This window comes from Equus quagga, chromosome 6 (genome assembly GCF_021613505.1).
Source record: "Equus quagga isolate Etosha38 chromosome 6, UCLA_HA_Equagga_1.0, whole genome shotgun sequence".
NCBI lineage: Eukaryota > Metazoa > Chordata > Mammalia > Perissodactyla > Equidae > Equus > Equus quagga.
The window spans coordinates 135749392-135768908 of record NC_060272.1 but is presented as its reverse complement, the minus strand read 5'-3'; the positions used below and the strand labels follow the sequence as shown (position 1 = coordinate 135768908).

Here is a 19517-nt window from a genome sequence, read left to right as displayed (position 1 = left end):
GCCTTGAGAGTGTGGGCGCCAGGCCTGGGGCTCAGAGGGCCGCTGGGTCTGAGGTCCACACTGGGCCAGCAACCCGATGGAGCCTGAGAGCCTGGTGCCCACAGGAGTGTGTGGACCTTCGAGGCAAAAGGCCCCATCCTCCTCTCCCTAACCCGCCGTGCTCAGGGTACAGGTCTCCAAAATGCCTTGGGCCTAGACCCTGCCCCACCCCCAGGGGAAGAGCCCGAAGTCCCTGTGAGAGGGGGCATCCGGGGCAGGGATAAGGACAGGAGGGAGGGGACAGGGAAGCAAAAAGAAGAGACTCCAAGCAGCTCCACACACTCAGTACCAGAACCTGTATTAGTCAGGGCTCCCCGAGGAACAGAACCAAGAGGATGCACGCAGATGCACCTAAGAGGAGATTCATGCTAGGAGCCAGCTCAGGCAGGTGCGGAGGCTGGCAGCCCCATGATCTGCTGTCTGCACGCTGGAGACCCAAGAGCCCGTGCTGCAGCCAGTCGGAGTCCAAAGGCCCGGGAACCAGGAGCACCCATGCCCACGGGCAGAAGGCGGACGCCCCAGCTGGAGGAGCGAGTGCGGGAACTGGCACCTCCTCCACCTCCTGTCCATTTGGGGCCCAACAGACTGGATGATGCCCGCCCACACTGGGGAGGCACCTGCTGAACCAGATGCTAACCTCTTCCAGAAACACCCTCACAGACACACTCAGAAACGATGTTTCACCAGCTACCTGGTGTCTCTCAGTCCAGCCAGGAGACACATAAATTAACCATCACACAGGCGTGGGGTCTGTTGCAGTGACCCTCAACTCCATCACTGTGCGAAAGCAGCCATAGACAAGAGCCGCAAAAATGGGCAAAAGCAGACCAGGTGGACGGCCACATGTGTCCTGAAGGCAACAGTCTGCTGACCCCAGGACCGGCCAGCACCTCGTCATCACCCGGCACTCACTTTCTGTGGCTCGTTACAGGAACACGGTTAAGTTCAGGCTGGAAGGGCCCGTCCCTGAGCCCAGCGCAGGGGAGGACTTGTGCATCAGATCAGAGCCTGGAGGGATGGGGTGCTCCGGGTGCAGGGTCGGGTGCAGCAAGAGCCCACAGGCAGCACAAGGTGGGCTAGGAGGGGACCAGGCCTTACACCTGCCACTAAGCCCTGGACAAAAAGCCCCCTTCCTTCTCGGCCACAGCAGGCCCCAGAACCCACTGGGCAGGAGGGAGGTGTGGGCACTGTGGTGCTCGCTGCCTGGGCCCCCAAACTGGCTGTGAGTCGGGGTGAGTCCCTCCCCTCACGGAGCCTGGCTGCGGATTGGGCTGTGTGCAGAATGCCCAGCCCAGTGCTGACGCAGCTGTTGGGACCTGGGCCCCAAGAGAAATAAGCCACGTCGAGTCCAGTGAGGAGGAGTGCCAGGGCATGAAGAGTGAGCCCTCGAGTGGCTGCCCCTCACAACATGGGTGGCCAGTTCTTGAGGCCCCCCAGAGAGGTGTATCTGCTCTGCAGCAGCCTCACTGTCCACCCCATCAGAACAGTGTGGGTATCTGTGCAGTGCACATGGTCATGGTCCTAGTTCACAGAGGGTCCCTTAGTCTCTGACACACCCATATGGAACGGGGCCAGAGACAGGTGCGAGGGGACGCAGAACAAGCCCCGTCCTCCCTCCAGTCGGGGCCAGCTCCCTGGAGAAGGCCTGCAGCAGCAGGGCAGAGAGCAGTGGAACCAGCCTGCAGTTGCTGTTTAGTGAGGAAGCACTGTGCGTCCACACGGAACCCTACCAGAAACACGTGCCGACAATCTGTGCACTCAGGCAACATCACCTCATGACACAAACGCCAAGTGACACACACCCGAGCACTGTGGGGCTGCCTCGAGCAGGCGATGACAAGCAAGCCAGAGCTAAGGGGCAGAACCAGACATCACCCCCACACCAGCATCAGAGGGCAGTCCTGGGACACTGACAACAAGCCGCCTCTCCCTCTGTGGGGCTATGGGGGGGGCCTCGGGCTGTACTGCTATGATCTGTGTAGTTCCCATATTTTCTTACACTCCAACAAAAGCTCATTTTAATAAAAAAAAAAAAGTGCAATATGACAATTATCAAAACTACTATAAATAGGGTTTAAACATAAACGGAAAGTAAATTATATCTCAATAAAAAGTAAACAAAGTGGTTTCTCAAACCGAATATTGAAATAGAATCAAACCATTATAAAAAACATCCGAAGCCACCCAACAATAAGGACCCAGTATCTGAAATGCTATCCAAATGCACAGCACTAGACAGACAGATGCTCAGAGGACAAGCGGCAGACGAGCGGGTGTGCCCAGGTGGGGCGCAGGCACACCTGATGTCTGTGCTCTACTGCACAGAATCCGTCCCGAGACTCACAGAACCCAGACCCAATGTGCCCCAGGTCTGAATACACCCCAGGGAGCCCAATTACTCACTACATACGAAACCGAAGGCATCAGAGACATGATGAAAGATCAACTTTCCATAAATGCACTTCAGCAAAAACCTGACACGAGAATGCAAAGTTCAGGCAGGAAACGGGGCAAGAAGTGGACTGCAGGTTCACCCCAGGCCACAGCCCTCCAATCACCCCAAACAGTAGCACAGCCTTGCTGGCAGCTGGAGAGAACTCACTTCAGATGGGATGGGGCTGGGGTAGAGGGGTGTGAGAAGGGCTGGAGCCAGCAATCCACAGGACTCATCCAGACAGAGGTCCTGGGGAAGACCCCAGCACGAGGGGCGCTTACACAGCACCCACACTCGGAGCGGCTCCAAGGCCCGGCGCACGGCCCTGCCCCTGCTCGGTGGGCCAGCTCTGCCCCCACACTCCAGGCCCCCTGCACCCTTCCAGCTCTGATGGGGTCTGGGAGGAGATGAAGCAGCTGGGAGGGGCCCCAGGAGGGAACAACCCAAGGTCTGTGCACGTCACAATGTGAGCCCATCAGCTTTGTTCACAGGAGGGACCTGCTTTCACAGGGGAGCAACCAAACTCCCAGAAGCAGCAGGGTGGCAAGAGAGGTAGAGGAGAGGTGGCAGGGATCAGAGGCAGAACCAAGACCTGGCCTGTGGCCCGCTGCTCAGCTGCCCAAGCCTCAGAATCATCTGGGAGCCAGAAACATGGTTACAAGTGCAGGCACACCTGCCAGTTGGCCCCTCCATCTCTGGGTCTCCAGGTCTCGGGCCCTGGAATCTAGAATGTTCTGGCTGACTGGGGCAGTGCCTGTTAATCCCCAGATCTGGCTGAGGCTGGTCATGCTAGTCCCCGGCCCTACTTCACAGGACTCAGGGAGATTGTCTCCATCCTGGCACGGCCCGGCCGCCCTCAGCGCTGGGGGACTGAGGCGGCAGAGCCCGTGAAGGGCCTGGCCTTCTCACCAGGGGACCAGGTGGCCGTCTGTGCATGTCCGTCCTGGACAAGGGGAGACGGGTCCGCTCGCGTGTGTCACTGAGAGAGGTGAGAGGCAGGGCCACAGGGCCTTGTGCACGGGTGTGCACAGCGGCCGTGCTCCCAAGCACCAGACCCAGTGACCCGCTGTCCTCCAAGGGGAGGTGTTGGTGACTCAGCCACCACGACTCGCAGGCCACTCAGAGAGAAGGTGACTGCCGACACGCACAACTTTGACGCCCCTTGGAGGTGCAGACACAAAGGCCAGCTGGGGCAGCCCACCAACCCGGAAGTCTGGAGCAGAGCCTGACCACGGCAGGAGGGCCGCAGGGCTGCCCGGGCTGGGAGGCATGTGTGGGAGACCCTCACTGCGGGGTAGCCACAAGAGCGCAGACAACTCTGCATCTTCTGACAGGTAAATGATGCTGCAGTGTTGAAAACGAGAGCCACTTAGAAGACAAAGTCATCTGGGAAGCAGTCAGAGTTGCTCCAGAAGCATCTGACCTTGAGGTCAGAGGCGGCCTGAAAAACGCAGCCCGCCACTGCCAGAGGAGCTCAGGGTGGCCAGTCTGGGGGACAGCAGGTGGCAGGCAGGAGACACGCCAGGGGCTACCCGGAGCTGCCTCCTTCCCTGCAGAATTCCCCGCGTCCAACGCCACACTCTGGCTGGTGCACTATCACTCCAGTTCAGACACAGGGAGCGGGTGCGGGAGGCAGGGCCAGAACCCCCAGACACACAGTATGGGCCAGGGCAGTGGGGCAAGGTGGCTTCTCACACAGGGGTGGGCCTGGTGTGGGGGAACGCCAGCACTGGTGCACCAGGCACCCCCTGCCTGGCACTGAGTCTGTGTTTTCTCTGGGGTGCAGAGCTGGAGTGGGCAAGCCCACACCTGGCAAGCAACAGGCACTCAGTAAACACCTGTGGACAGACTGGAAGACCGGGAGGACATGGGGACACCAAAGGATGGTGTGGGGTGACAGGCCCACATTACGAGTGGGTGAACAAGGACAGCAGGTCCAATGAATGGACAGGTGCTGGGGGGTCTGCTGGGGAGCTGGGGACAGGCCCTGTAGGTGTCTCCTCGTTATCCCTCTTCCACCGGTGGCAGGGGACACAGCCCCAGTGACTCAGCAGCAAGAATGGCTCCCAGGCTCCCCATCTACCTTGGTCTGCCCTCAGCTCACAACACCTCCAGAGAGAGGTCCTCTCCAGGCCCAGTCCAGGGCAGCTGGTGGTCCCCAACCTGTCCACAGACACAGGGGGGGCTCTCCGATCAGCTCATGCACAGGGGCCGGCAGTACTCCTAGGTCCCAACTGTGGAACAAGGTGGAGAGATGTGGATAAATCCTACAACCGTGCAGACGCAAGCAGAGTGACGCTCCACGCACGTGGCAGGGAAGGCTCAGACCCCACGAGTAAGCTGCAGCAGAAGGGCGGGGCCCCAACTCCTCTTCCCACTGGCACCCTTCCAGGAGCATGACACTCCTGACTCGACGAGTCTGAGTGTGGCCCATGCTGCGGGATTTCTGAAAGCTCCTGGGGGACCTCAGGAGATGTCATGTCCCACACTGGCTCCACACACGCTTCCACGGAACCCAAGTCAGCTCAGAAACTAGAAGAGACCCGTCTCCTAGCCAGGCCCTCATGCACCCACCAATCACCCAAAGGGACCACCGGGAACACTCCCTGAGACCTCAGCTCACCACCCTCAGCCGGTTCTTCCCATCCACTCCCACCTAGGGGGGCTCCCATTCCCCCTCAGTGAGTCTCCTGAGCGGGAGGGGGGCTGGAGGGGGGTCTGACTCAGGCCCGCAGGAATTTTCAAGGCACCCTGGAAGGCCAGCTACCACACTAAGGAGACAGAAGTGGGCATGACTCTCATGTGACCCTCAGGACAGCCTGCAAACTGGAAATCTTTATCACTCTTGTTTCACAGGTGAGCAGATGGGCTCAGGAAGGCCAGAGGATTTACCCGCATGGTACCACAGGGCTTCTCACTCCAAAACCACTTTTCTTCTCTGTAGCCAGGTGCTTCCCAGAGCTGGGGTGTCCCAAGGTGGGTGATGTGTGCTGGGGAAGGGGTGGAGCTGACTCAAGGATCCCTGACAGCCTCACCTGGCAGAGGGGCAGCAGGGAGGAGCCGGGAAGGCTGCAGGAGAGGGCGGGACCTCCTGGGGCCAAGGGGCAGGACAGAGGCTGCAGGCACACCTGCACACACTGTGCCCAGCGGACAACCCTCATCCGTCAGCCCAGCACGCTGAGAGCCCACCCCACCCAGACCCCCTCCCAGGCCCAGGAGGGGCAAGTGCCTGCCATCTGTCCTCCACCAGCTGCCCTGCCCACGTGTGGCTTCCAGCCTCAGTTTCCCATGAGGGTCAGAAGAAAGGACCTGAGGGCCAGCGCCCACACAGGGACAGAGTGGGCTGCGGTGGTTGTCATGGCCCCGCCGTCCATCTGCTCACGCTCGTCCCATCGCCCGCCGAGCTCCCCAGCCAGCCTGGGCTGTGTCCAAGCACTAAGCTGCCTTTAGAGACTGGGATCCGCTCCTGGGCGGGAGGGATTTAGCCAGCATCGGCCCCGTTTAGAGGAGATTACACGCTGATTGCTCAGGGTCAGCAGACAGGCTGCTGGCCAGCGGAGCCCTGGGGCTGGTGGTGGTCCCCACAAGCCCCGGCTCTTCTGCCCAGGGACACAGAGGCCATGCCTGGGGCCTGTGGACAAGCCTGTCTTCCACAGCAGCTGGCTTCCAGACACAAACCTCCATTCAACGGCTGCAGTGAGGGCAGCAGGGGCAGCTGCCTGCCCGTCTGTCCCAGGCCACGGAGGATGGCTCGGCAGGCACAGCTGTCAGAAAGACGCCGTGCTGGCAATGCCACAAGAGCAGCCCAGGAGCTCTCATGTCACCTCCCACCTCAGCACGTCTCCACACTCACCAGGCCCGTTCTGGGAAGGGACACTCAGCTAGCCTCACGGTCAGCAAGTGGCCCGAGACTCTACGTCAGGCCATGTCCCTGTAAGGACTCGGAGTTTGCAGCTTTGGGGATGAGAGTGGAGCCTGTGGAGAGGTGGGCATGGGCTGCGATGCTGACATGATGCTCACCTCTGCCCAGAGAGGCTCTGAAGGCAGACGGGCCTGTCAGCAGCTGCAGCCAAGGTGAGAGAAAGGGTCTCAGGGGCGGAGTGCCCCTACATCTGACATTCCGTCAGTCACCCCAGCAGGGTGCCCAAGGGACCAAGAGAGGTTCCCACATCCCGAGGAACTGAGGACTCTGCTATGCCCATGAAAAGAGGTGAGAACTTGAGGATCAGGGCAGGACAGCCTGGACCCTCTGTTGAAGCCAGGTGTCTGGTCTCCCAGCCTCTCCCTTCCTCCTACACACCGAGGTCACCTGGAGGAGTGAGGCCTGCGGGATCCTTCCTGTGCTGTCTTTGACTGCCACACGTGCATGCAGACGTACGCACACAGGTACGTATGCACATGTCCACTCTGTCCCAGCGCAGGCACGGGGGCTCACCATGCGCTGCTCCTAACTCATCCTGGGCACCGGCTTATGCAGAAGCCCAGGGCCATATTGCAGCCCACACAGCTGCAGTACCGCTCCAAGTCGCAGCAGCCGCCCAGCAAACCACAGCCAAGGAAAGTGCTTCTGGCCCAGGCGCACTCCAGCTCCCAGCCTCACTGTCCCACCTGGGTCCTGAAAACAGAAGGCATTCTAGACTCAGCCGGCGCAGGCACAGAGAGCCTCCACAGTGGAGGCGAGAGACATGGATACCCAGAGAGCACAGGGGAGGAGGTGTGCGTGGCAGCAAAGCGTGCGGAGACCCCGCCTCCCCAGCCTGGCATCTGGAGCACACCCACACCGACCACAGATCCAGTGAGTCCTGCAGACCCGTCCCGAGGCCGGTGAAGAAGAGAGCAGGCGTCTCTGGGATGGAGTCCAACCCGAGCGCCCCAGGAGGGGCCAGAACGGGGCAAGGCAGGGCAGAAAGGGTCTCCCAAGGCTGGCGGGCACCTGAAACGACAGTGGAGGCACCCGACACCAAATGGGGCACATATGTCACACTTTCGGAGGGACCCACAGGGCAAGCAGCTAGTGAACGCCCGAGCGGGAGCTGATCGCAAGTCTGACCAGTGGCCATCTCCACACCCTCCCCTGACTGCTGCCTGGGTCAAATGCACAAGGCCAGGAAGCTAGCAGCTCACCAGGAGGTTCACCAGGAGCCAAGCCGACACCGACAGGCTGAGCCCAGATGGAAGTCCCAGGCACCTCCTGAAAGCACAGGGCACAAAGACACAGAAGGAGCACACTCTTCTTTTGTCAAGAATCTAACCAACTCGACCAGTGACTTTTCTTTTCAACCATGTGCATTCTATTACTTCTCAAGGTTAAAAAAAAGGGACTCTCCCTGACTGATGGTGACCATGATCAGCCCCGCCAGTCCCAGGCTGAAGACCCAGCCAGCAAACCCTGCTCAGGAGTGCAGACCACACAACACAAACCACAGGGCCTAAGGGAAAGACTTATCAGTGACACGTAAAATGAGAGAAACCCAATAAAACCAGAACACACGATCAGGACAGCGGGGTACTGGCAAAAGGATAACCGCATGGATCAACGGGCCAGGAGAGAGCGCCCAGTAGGCGAGCACACACACGACCAACTGATTTTTGACAACAGAGCAAAAAGCAATTTCATAGAAAAAGGATAGCCTCTTCAACAGCTGGTGCTGGAACAACCAGACATCCACATGCAAAAAAGTGAATCCGGACACAGACCCTAGACCTTTCACAAAAACTAGCTAGAAATGAACCACAGACCTAAATGTAAAATGCAAAACTTACAATTTGTAGACAAAAACACAGAAGAAGCTATGTGACCTTGGGTTTGGTGATGAAGATCTTAACACCAAAAACGTAATCTATGAAAGCAAAGTGGCATTAAAAGTAAAAATTCTGGGGCCGGCACAGTGGTTAAGTTCACACATTCTGCTTCTTGGCGGACCAGGGTTTGCTGGTTTGGATCCTGGGTGCAGACACGGCACCACTTGGCAAAAGCCATGCTGTGGTAGGCATCCCATGTATAAAGTAGAGGAAAATGGGCATGGATGTTAGCTCAGGGCCAGTCTTCCTCAGAAAAAAGAGGATTGGCAGTAGTTAGCTCAGGGCTAATCTTCCTTAAAAAAAAAGTAAAAATTCTGCTGTGAAAAACACTGTGAGAATGAAAAGACAAGCCAGAGACCGGGAGAAGATACCTGCAGAACAAGACTTGTGTCCAAAACAGACCAAGAACTCCTAACACTCAACAATAAAAACAAACCAACTCAATTTCAAAACGAGCAAAAGATCAGAACAGACACCTCACCAAAGAAGACATACAAACAGCAAATAAGCACGTGAAAAGATGCTCCATGTCATAGGTCATGAGGGAACTGCAAATTAAAGCACAATGAGAGGCCACCACACCAACTAGAATGGCAACATCCAGAGCACCAGCATCACCAAGTGCTGCCGAGGACGTGGAGCAGCAGGACTCTCCTTGCAGCTGGTGGGCAGGCAGAGCGGCGCAGAGGCTGTGGAAGACAAGGTTTGGCGGTGTTTATACAACTAAACCCACTCTCACCCTATGATCCAGCGATCGTGATTTTTGGTGTCTGCCCAGATGGGTGAAAACTTACATCCACACAAACACTTGCACATGGATGTTGACAGTAGCTTTGTTCATAATCATCCAAAACTAGAAGCAACCAAGATGCCCAGTTTGAATAAACTGTGGTACAGCCAGAGAATGAAATATTATTCTGTGATTTAAGAAAAAATAGAGTTATCAAACCACAGAAAACCATGGATGAATCTTAAATGCTATTTCTAAATGAAAGAAGCCAATCAGAAAGGCTGCATGGTGTATGACTCCAGTCACGCAACATTCTCCAGTCACACAACATTCTAGAAAGGCGCAGCTACGGGGGCAGCAAGGCAGCAGTTGCCGGGGTTCGTGGGGCAGGGCAGGGGGTGAACAGGTGACGCACAGGGGGGTTTTCTGAGGCAGTGAAACTATTCCGTATGACACTGTAATGGTAGACAAACGACACTATGCATTTCTCAAAACCCAGATAACAGCACAAAGAGTGAACCTTAATGTATGCAAATTTTAAAAAATCATTTAGGAGGCCAGTGGATCTCAGAACGGAATATAGAATGTGGGAAAACAATCTAACTGTTTTACAAATGGATGAAACCACCTCACTGAAGGGATGGGGAACAAGGTGCTTCTTAAGTAACTTATTGGGAAACGAGCAGCATGGATAAGACCAAAGGCAAAAGGAACTGCACATAAGCACTGTGCTCTAATTGACAGACTATTTCCCAAGGAGGTACAGATCAGCACTTCTGACTCCACTGTGAGGTGTGCTGGACAAGGCGGTCATGTGACTGTGGCTGTTGGGGAGCCAGGTGTCTCACTGGTGGACGGAGGTTACAGATGAGCAAGGGGAGGCAGAGGGATCGATCCATGTGGGGAGAGGACACAGCTGGAGACATCAGTGTGAACTCATGCTGAGCTTAGCATACACACAGGTGGCTGCATCTGAACTGTTCATAGATGTGTGTGTAAATTTGTGCCAGTGTACACACATCTGTCTCCTGGCTCTGTCAGCTAAGAGGGCCCAGCGGCAATGAGCACACCCAGCACCCATGTCTTGGCTTCTAACACCTTTCTCCGATAAGGGAACCAGGGCTCCTTGAAGAAACAGCTGATTCCAGGGGCAGGAAACACACAGGATGAGCCTGGAGCATCTTGTAGTGCTCAAAACGAAAGGGAGGGAGGGAACATGGGAAGGAAGGAAGGAAGGAGGGAGGGAGGGAGGGAAGGAGAGGAAGAGGGAGGGAGGGCAGGAAGGAAGAAGGGAAAGAGACAGAAGGAAGGAAGGAGGGAGGGAAGGAAGGAAGGAGGGAAGAAAGGACAGAAGGAAGAGGGAAGGTGGGAGGGAGGAGGGTAAAGGAGGGAGGGAGGGACAGAGGAAGGAAGGAAAGAGGGAAAGGAGGGAGGGAGGTAGGAAGGAGAGAAGAAAGGACAGGAGGGAGGGAGGAAGGAAAGGAAGGACAGAAGGAGGGAAACAATCACAACGATGGTATGTCAAAAGGCAGAGCAGCCAAATGGAAGAGCTGCCAGGGGCCATAGCTGGAACAAGTTGAGCAAGGAAATAAAGCAGCATTAGATCATAGTCTAAACATAAAATAAACACCCATGAGTCTGTATCAATATAAATGAATGGATGAACAAATAAATAAAGGGGAAGAGACAAGCCTCCCATGCAGAAAAATTCCAAGTAATGTATGTAGATTCTTCCCCTCGAGGAGGGGAGCATACTCCCTACTCCTTGGGTGGGGGCTGTGCAGTTTCAAGGGGGGAGCACCTTGACAGTGGAGGCGCCCAACTGACACGTCAGCTGGGGGATCAATGCCAAGGTCAGCATCAACAGAGATGAGTCACGGACCCCTGACAGGCGTGAGGAGAAGGGCACTTCACCCCGTGGTCCTCCTCCCTAAACCCATAGCCCCACTCTAATGATGACAAAAACATCAGACGGATCCCAACTGAGGGACACTGGACAAAATATCTGACCAGTCCTCCTCAAGGCTGTCAGAGTCGCCACACACAAGGGAGGCCTGAGAAACTCAACAGCAAGGGCCTGGGGACCCACGAGGACTAAGTGCCCTGCAGGGCCTGGATGGGGTCCTGGGCAGGGAGAGCTCAGGGAGGAGGAGGAAGGATGGACTCAAGTTAAGATGTGCATTGCTGGCAGTCATCAACTGTATCAAACGCTCCGCAGTGGTGAAGACGTCAGAGACGGGCAAAGGGTGGTGGGCACACAGGGACTCTGAACCATCTTTACCGTCTTCCTGTAAATCTAAAACCATTCTCAAGCAGCTTACTTTGAAAAATCAATGAAAAAAGGCAGGACAGCTGTACACGTGTTAACCAGTTTAAAAACAGAAACCCTGCAACCCAGGCAGGCTGCATCTCGACAAGGCCCGAGGCCTGGCACCGGGCGTGTGTCTGGGGGGAGGCAGGCCTCCGAAAGGGGACGGAGAGCGGGCGGGCAGGTCGCAGGAGCAGGTTCTGTGCTCACCTGGCATCTCCTGGGAACTCAGTCACACAGAAGCACACGCTAAACTCTCATCGTGCTCATGCTGCTCCCTCAAATGTCGACCACTCTGGAACAAACTCCCATTTTCAAAACAAGTGTCATAGCAGGAGAGACTGCTTCACAGAAGAAATCAATCAAACCTGACAGGCCAGACACCACTTCTCCCTCACCACACTGGCCAGGAGGACAAAGTCAGAAGACACCGGGTGCTGGTGAGAACGCAGACTTGCTCGTCCACTGTGAGGCTGCCCCGCCCGAGTGAGTGGAATGTCCACATTCCCAGCCTCTGCGCCAGGCGACGGGGTGACAGCAGGCAGGGCCGGGGGAACACAGCTGTAGAAAGCCTGCCTGGTGCACCCCCTTCCAGGGGCCAGCATCCCCTCTGACCACCCAGGGAATCCCTCAGGCTAGTAGACAAGCCGAGACCTCTGCAGTGCATGCCAGACAGAGTGTGAGTGGGCCCAGGCAGCAGAGGACAGGAGCCTGCAGACTGGGGTCCCCGGCTGCCCTGACGCCATCACGGAGGGAGAACTGCTCCACTGCCAGGGCTTCAGGGAGGAAACCAAGGCCCAGGGAAGGGACCGCTCAGGGCCACATCACGTCTTGCTGACACACAGCCCTCACACTGAGCCCTGGCGCTCCCACCTGTGGAACGGGGACCTGACAGCTCCTCCCTCCTGGTGCAGATGGAGCTGGGCACCTCCCAGCATCACAGTCAGGACACACTGGACAGGGACCACAAGCCCCGAGGCAGGCAGAGTAGGCACAACAAAGACTGGGCTGACAGGTGAACTAGAGGGCGGCAACACCCAGCCATGCAAGAGCTAGGTTTGCGTCAGCAGAAGGCAGCATGCGGCCAATTTTTTAAAAAAGGAAAAGGAAAGAAAAGACAAGAGTGAGGTGCCTCGCCTGCAAGAGCAGGTGGGACGGTGACCCCAAGGGCTGGTGTGGGGACTGCAGGGTCAGCAGGCATGGGGAGGTACAACAGGAGCAGCTCACCCACAGGGGAGAGGCCGTAGGACTAAATGGGCATGACTTCCACACAAGGACTCAGATGGAAACTAGTACTGAGGACCCTTCTAACTCGTCTGGGCTCTCGGCCTTCCTCAGTCACTCCCTCCCTGCAGCTCTGCTTCCCCATCCTCTGGGAGAGGAGACTACAAGACGGATGGGAGGGCGGGCAGGAGGAGCAGAGGGAACAGAGTAGCCGCTCCCACCAGCCCTGACCACCCCCACTCCCCCACTTCATGCAGCTGCTGAGCCTGCAGGATGGGAGGGACGTCCAGGAGCTGGGCTCAGACAAGTCCCGAGGTGGCAGAGAAGGTTCCCAGAAGCGTCCAGGCTTGAAGGGCAGGCAGGGCTTCAGGAGCTGGGTGAGCGCAGTGAAGGCAGTGGGACAGACAAGGGGCTGCTCCAGACCACACTAGGACAAGGAGCAGAGCCCAGGTGACTGTGGGGACAGTGGGGAGGGGATGCAGGCCTGAGCGAGGGGGAGGGAAGGCACTGCTGACGCTGAATCAGGAAGCACTGGCCGTGGGCCGGCCGTGCCCAGCCTACGCTGCCTCAGCTCAACAAACTCCATCCACTGCTTCCCCAGGATGGAAGCGCACTGCACAGACCAGTGCCTGAGGTGGCACCAACAGCAACGAGGGTGTCCAGACCTGGTCTTCCTGCTCTCTCTGGGAGCCCAGCGAGGGTGGGGCTGAGAGTGCACCAGGACCCTGCCCCTGGCCTGCCCTCCACCCGTCATGTCCCCACAGAAACCACCCACTCCCCTGCAGGTAGGAGCTGCCCACCCAGCACACCTGCCCCACTGAAGGTACAGCTGAGGACAAAGAGTGGGGCATCCCACGGCCACTCAGGACAGGAAATACTACATGGTTGACTAAAACCTGTCAGATTGTCTTCCCCACTATGGCGGAGAGCAGGAACAGTGGGACCTGGGACAGATGGGGGCCCTTATTAAGCCAGGTTTGATCACCAGCAAAGTAATTAGGCAAAACGGGCCAGTGGGTGCCCCCCAAATACACACCATTGTATTAGCAGGACACGGACAGGGCCACAAACACATTCACCGAGGGAGAAGGGCTGCAGGGACAGCTCCACCACACACCAGCCCACCACAGGACCTTCCGCATCTCGAACCCACTCACCCGGGACCAGCCAGCCAGTGTCCCTCCCTCTGAGACGGCATTATCTGCACACACTGGGAGAAGCACAAGCTCCTCCGTGCGCAGCATCATTTCTAAGTAACGGAACCCACTTCAGCTCAAGAAGTAAAGTTTAAGAATAAAAACAATCCACATCTCTAGAGGTGAAAACAAAGACCCAACGAATATTGTCCCCATAAGTCTGCGTTTTTAAAATAAAGATTAATATCTTCAAGCATGACACTAGCCAAAATTAAACATTGGTAAGAGTCCGAGCTGGCACAGCTGCGAGTGAACTGGTGCAAGCTTTCCGGCAGGATCCACTGAGACAGACGCACCTTCCTCTAGCTTCTGCTGGGACCTCCAGCTGAACTGTTCTCATCTCACCCACAACAGGGGAGACTGAGGCTCAGCACAGTGGGGCATCATGTCCAAGGCCATGTGGCCAGTGCGGATGGGAGCCAAGAGGTGACATCAAGCTAAGCACTCAGCTGCCTGGAGAGCACCGGCAGAGAATGCAGGTCTCCCTTCCTCCTGGTTCCCGCAGCCCACCCTCCAGACGCACCCCACAAAACTGAGCCAAGATTCTTACGTTGGCCAAAACGTTTGTGTCTTTGATAGTGAAGAGCTGACAAGTGAAAGATCCCTAAGCTAGAACTAGCCCCATCTACAATAGTCCGTTCTTACAGCACACATGGATGTCAGCTTGTGAACGCAGAAGGGAACTGTGCGCGCTGCCAGAGGCGCTTGGGACAAACTCTGAGGGGAGGACAAGAGCCCAGCCTGCCTCTGAGCTGCGGAGAGGTGAGGCCCATTCCAGAAGATCAGAATGGGGTGAGGGCACTCCTATTCCACATTCTCACAGCTCCCTGGCCTCCCTCTGCGGTGGGTGCATCCCCCCCACCCCGCTTATAGATCCAATGCCAGCAGAGCCTGGCTCAGAGGAGGCACCGATACCTGCTAACAGAGGACAGGACCGTGGGTCGGATGACCCACCACTTGCCACCCCCCACCCCACGCCCCCAGTCAGTCGTTTACTGCTGCTAACCGTGCACCTGCTCGCCAGGCAAGGACTTAAGCACCTATGTGGATTAATTCATTCTCTCCTCTTCACTGTCAGAAAAGGCTCCTACTGGTCCCCCAGTGAGGCATGGAGGCTCTGAACAGTCCACACACCTGCCCAAGGCCACTAGGAGCGGAGTTGCCAGGAGGTGGACAGGTGAGGAACCAGCAAGAAGGGTGGATCCTGAGACCAAGGGCCAAGAGCCCACCTGGACAAGGGAAGAGCCAGGTGGGGGAGCAGCCTGCTGTCACAGAAACACACAGGTCAAATGCCTGACACCATACCCGGCCTTTTCAAATACACGACCCTGAGACCAACCCTTTCTGGGTGAGCAATGTTGCACAGAGAGAAGCTAAGGCCCCTGCCCACAGCCACATCACCAGGGACAGGGCCAGGGTCCAAACCTGGGTGTTCCACCCAGAAACCCACTTCTCCCTCCCCACCCCCTACAGCAGGGCTGGGGAGTCAGGAAGACTGAGAGAAAAACAATGTTTAAATCACCCAGGAGAACTCCTTCAGGAAGGACTGCCCAGCTCTCCCCTGCCATGCTCTCAAGCAGCCCCGGGTCGAACCTCCTCATCGCGGAGTGGAAACCACACAAGGCTCCCTCCTGACGAACACCCCCAGACCTGTCACCCAAACGCAGAGAAAGGCCTGGGTGAGCGGCTGGGACAGGAAGAGGGCGGGAGAAGCACGGATCCCAGACAAGTAACGATGGTTGTGTGAAGGGCGCCCAGGTGAGCGCTGAGCCGGGAGAGGGGACTGGGGGACCCCAGCCAGCCGGGATGGCCACAGGCAAAGCGAGCCCCCTCCCGGCCTCAGGGAGCTCACCGAAGCCGGTGAAGGCAGCTGCACCAGGAGGGGAGGGGATCTGCTGGAGGTGACGGGGCCGACGCCTGGCCTTTCCCTGCCGGTCACCTGCATCCATCCCACGCCCCCCATCCCCACCGGGAGGCGAAACCGCAGAGGACACACCCCGCGCCCCGAAGCCTGCCCCAGAGCGGGCTACCCAGCGCCCGCCCCCCACACCTCGGCCCGCCGACCCCGGGCGCCCGGTGCTGGCCGGCCTGGCCCGGCGAGGGGTCCGCTCGGCGCAGAAAGGGGGTCGGCCCGGCCCTGTAAGGGGTCGGGGTCGGGGTCGGGGGTCGGAGGTCGGTCGGGGCCCGGCTGGCCCGGCCCCTCACCTCCTTGAGCTGCTCCATCTCGCCGCGGATGGCCTCGTAGTCCACCTCGAGCTCCTCGAACTGCAGCTTGAGCTGGTGCTTCTCCTCCAGCACCGCCAGCCCGTACTCGGCCGCCTGGATCTTCTCGCGCGTGGTCTCGGCCAGCTCGTGCGACAGACGCTTCACCTCGGCGCGCAGCCACTCGGGCTGCGCCTCCATCACCAGCCGCGCGTACTCCTCTTCCTCGGACGGCGCCGACATGGTGGCCGCGGCCCGGGTCGCGCCGCTCGCACCGAGGCTCTGGCCGGCTCCCGTCCCCGCCGCCGCCCAGCCCGACGGCGCCCGGGCCGCCGCCGCGCAGCCGCAGTGCGCTCCCTGCCGCGCGGGGCACTCTGGGGACCGTGGTCCCGTCCGCGCGACTGCACGGCCCGCCGTGCCCCGCACGCGCCCGTGATTGGCCCGCGCCCCGCGCTAGGCGGCCCCTCCCATCGCCATCGCCTCGGCCGACGCGGCCCGGGCCATTGTGGGGGCTGTAGTCCCTCCCGCGCGCCGAACTACAAGGCCCATGGTGCCCCGCGCCCGCCCGTCCCTGCCGTGATTGGCCGCCGTCGCAAAGCCGGAAGCAGTGGTACCTTCCGGGGCCCACGCCCCGGGCCCGCGAGGTCTGGCTGACAGTGGGTCGGCTGGACCGCTAAGGGCCCACTCGGGTCTGCGCCGCGCTGCCCTCGTGGAGCTCCCGAGCGTCAGGGGGCCGAGGGCCGGCGGGGCGGGGCGGGGCTGGGACTGCATGCCGACGGGGCGGGCTGCTGGCGGAGACGCGCGGCGCACTCGCGTTCCGGGGATGGGGCAGAAGCCGGCGTGCCAGGGACGATCGCCGAGGGAGGCGACCGCGCGGGGCCGGCGACCCACTCGGGACCCGCCACGCGGCCCCGCGCCAACCCCCGCAGCACGGCTCTCGCGGGGCGCAGGGTCCCCTTGCGATGGTCGTCCCGGGCGCAGACCCCTTGAGACGAGGCAGACACCCTGCCGATCCTCAGACTTCCCCCCTCGCTGGGTTTCGTCGGCGTTTCTTGGCTAAATGAATGGCCATCCTCCTGCTTTTCTGTTCCCATCGTCCCTGCTCCACGCGCTAGCTGTGTGGTCTGGCGAAGGCTGCGTTCGTTAGCCTGCGGATCCGTGGATTCCTGTTTTACTCAGTCCGTCACTCTCCTCGTTGACTCAGATGCTCAGATGGCGGCGCGTTTAGCCGGTGGGAGCTCCTCCAAGCGGGCTCCGTGTCCTTGCAACAGGTCGCAACTTGTGAGCACTGCCTTACTTTCTAGTACCACTTGTTCCCGGATCGTCTTATACTGTCTGTATCCCAGACTTGGAATCAGCCGTTTCTCCAAGGAGCCCTGGTTCCTTTTACTGGTTTAATGTTTTATTTGTATGAGAAGAATGTGTCATAATTTTACTTGCGAAATTAAAAAATAATTTTTAGAGCATTCAGTCACAGTAGGAGTAGGACTCCCAACCAGCTCAGTTTGCCTGGGACCGTCTTGGTTTTAGCACTCAAAGTCCCAAGTTCGGAGAAACCCTCAGGCCTGGGCACGCCCTTCAGCCTCAGTGGGAGAGATGTACCGACAAGAAGGGAGAAGGAACAAGCGACCTATTGGCTATTCACGATCCCTTGAGATTCCATGAGTTTTAAGAGGGGTTTTTCTATTTCTGCAAAAAATGCTGTTGGGAGTTTGATAGAGATTGCATTGAAGCTGTAGAATGTTTTGAGTAGTATTGTCACCTTAACAATATTGTTCTCCAGTCCGTTTACACTGATTGTCCTTCCATATTTATGTCTTCTTTAATCTCTTTAAGCGATGTTTTGCAATTTTCCCTGTACAAGTCTTTTGCCTCATGGTTAAGTTAATCCCTAACCATTTTTTCAAGTTATTGTAAATGGAATTGTTTCCTTAATTTCCTTTTCAGATTCATTGTTAGTGTATAGAAATGCAACTGGTTTTTGTGTGTTGATTTTGTATCCTACGCCTTTGCTGGATAAACTGTTTATTAGCTCTAATAGGTTTTTTTGGCATTAAATCTTTAGGGTTTTCTGTGTATAAGACCATGTCATCTGTGGACAAAGATAATTTTACTTTTTCCTTTCCAATTTGGATGCCTTTTCTTTCTTTTCTTGCCTAATTCCTCTGGCTAGGACTTTCAATACTATGTTGAATAGAAGCACAAAAATGGGCATCCTCGTCTTGTTCCTGATCTTATGGAAAAAGTTTTCAGTCTTACACCACTGAGTATGATGTTCACCATGGGTTTTCATATATGGCCTTTATCATATTGAGGAAGTTTGCTTCTATTCCTAGTTCATTGAGTGTTTTTATCATGAAAGGGCATTAAACTTTGTCAAAACGTTTTTTGCATCAATTGAGATGATTGTATGGGTTTTTTTTACTCTTCATTCTGTTAATGTGTTGTATTACATTGGTTGATCTTTATATGTTGCACCATCCTTGCATTCTGGGAATAAATCCTGTTTGGTCATGATGTAGAATCCTTTTAATATGCAGCAGAATTTGGTTGGCTATTGTTTTATTGACGATTTTTGCATCAATATTCATAAGGGATAATTGGTCTATAAGGAGGGTATTTTTAAAGGTATATGAAAATCATCCCACTCCCCTGGTTAAGATGATGGGGCTGCATAGAACTGAACATGACACAATGTTAAGAGGGGGAGGGAACAAGGGAGAGTCCCTGTGCTTGCGACTCTGGAACCGAGCCCTGCACACTCCTGCAGAACTGGGAGGGGAGAAGTGCGATCACAGGGGTTTGAATGGTGGTGGGAGTGTGGGGAATTTTTTTCCTTGAAGATTTTTTAATAAAGGAATTATTTTTAATTTTAGGTGTGATTATGTAAGAAAATGTCTTTTTGGGTAAAAACACATCCTGAAGTACTTATAGGTGGAGGACATAATGTTTGGCATTTATTTTGAAATACTCCAGAAAAAAGGAGAGATGGGGATAATGAAACAAGCAGAAGTTGTTGATGGTAGTTGAAGCTGATTGGGGCGGGGGTGGGGGGGGGCGCACCCTACTACATTGTGCTCTTGACTTTGGAGTCTTTTGAAATTTTTTTAATAAAAATTTTCAAATGTTTTAATCTTGTAATGATATCATCTTCATAAAGCTAGAAAAGAAAAAAGAGAAATCATTTACTTGTCTGCTCTGAATGTGTCAGGCTGACATCTGAGTGCCACTTGGCTTCTACGTGGCTGCCCCTGCTAGGGACAGAGTGCCTGACGAGTAGACATGAATTCTGACCTCATGCTTCGACCTACTTCTTATTTTAAGGGGAATCTGCTGGTATCCCATTTGTCAGTTGCTCTTACGTGCCTTTATTTTTTAAAATACTGTTATTGTTTGTAGGTAATATGCACATGTTTAAAATTTCAGTTTAAAAGAACATACAACTACACACCATCAACTTAAATAAATCAGCTAGTTGTTTTATCTGCGGAATGAGTTTATTCAGGAACAACCAAAAGAATTGCAATTCAAGATGTACAAGCTGTGGTGCACAAGTCCAGAGAAGCCGAGGAAGGGGCTTGC

At 56.3% G+C, this 19517-nt stretch overlaps 1 protein-coding gene across 2 annotated transcripts in view; it reads right to left on the bottom strand.

Annotated features, from left to right (window-relative positions):
- LOC124241019 (protein bicaudal D homolog 2) overlaps window positions 1-16274 on the bottom strand; it is a 49801-nt gene extending 33527 nt beyond the window's left edge. For both annotated transcript variants that reach the window (XM_046664466.1, XM_046664465.1), the window contains exon 1: window positions 15939-16274. In XM_046664466.1, coding sequence (XP_046520422.1) covers window positions 15939-16178 — 240 coding nt within the window. In that variant the 5' untranslated portion in view covers window positions 16179-16274. The remainder of the gene's footprint in view (window positions 1-15938) is intronic.
- Window positions 16275-19517: the final 3243 nt, after the last annotated feature.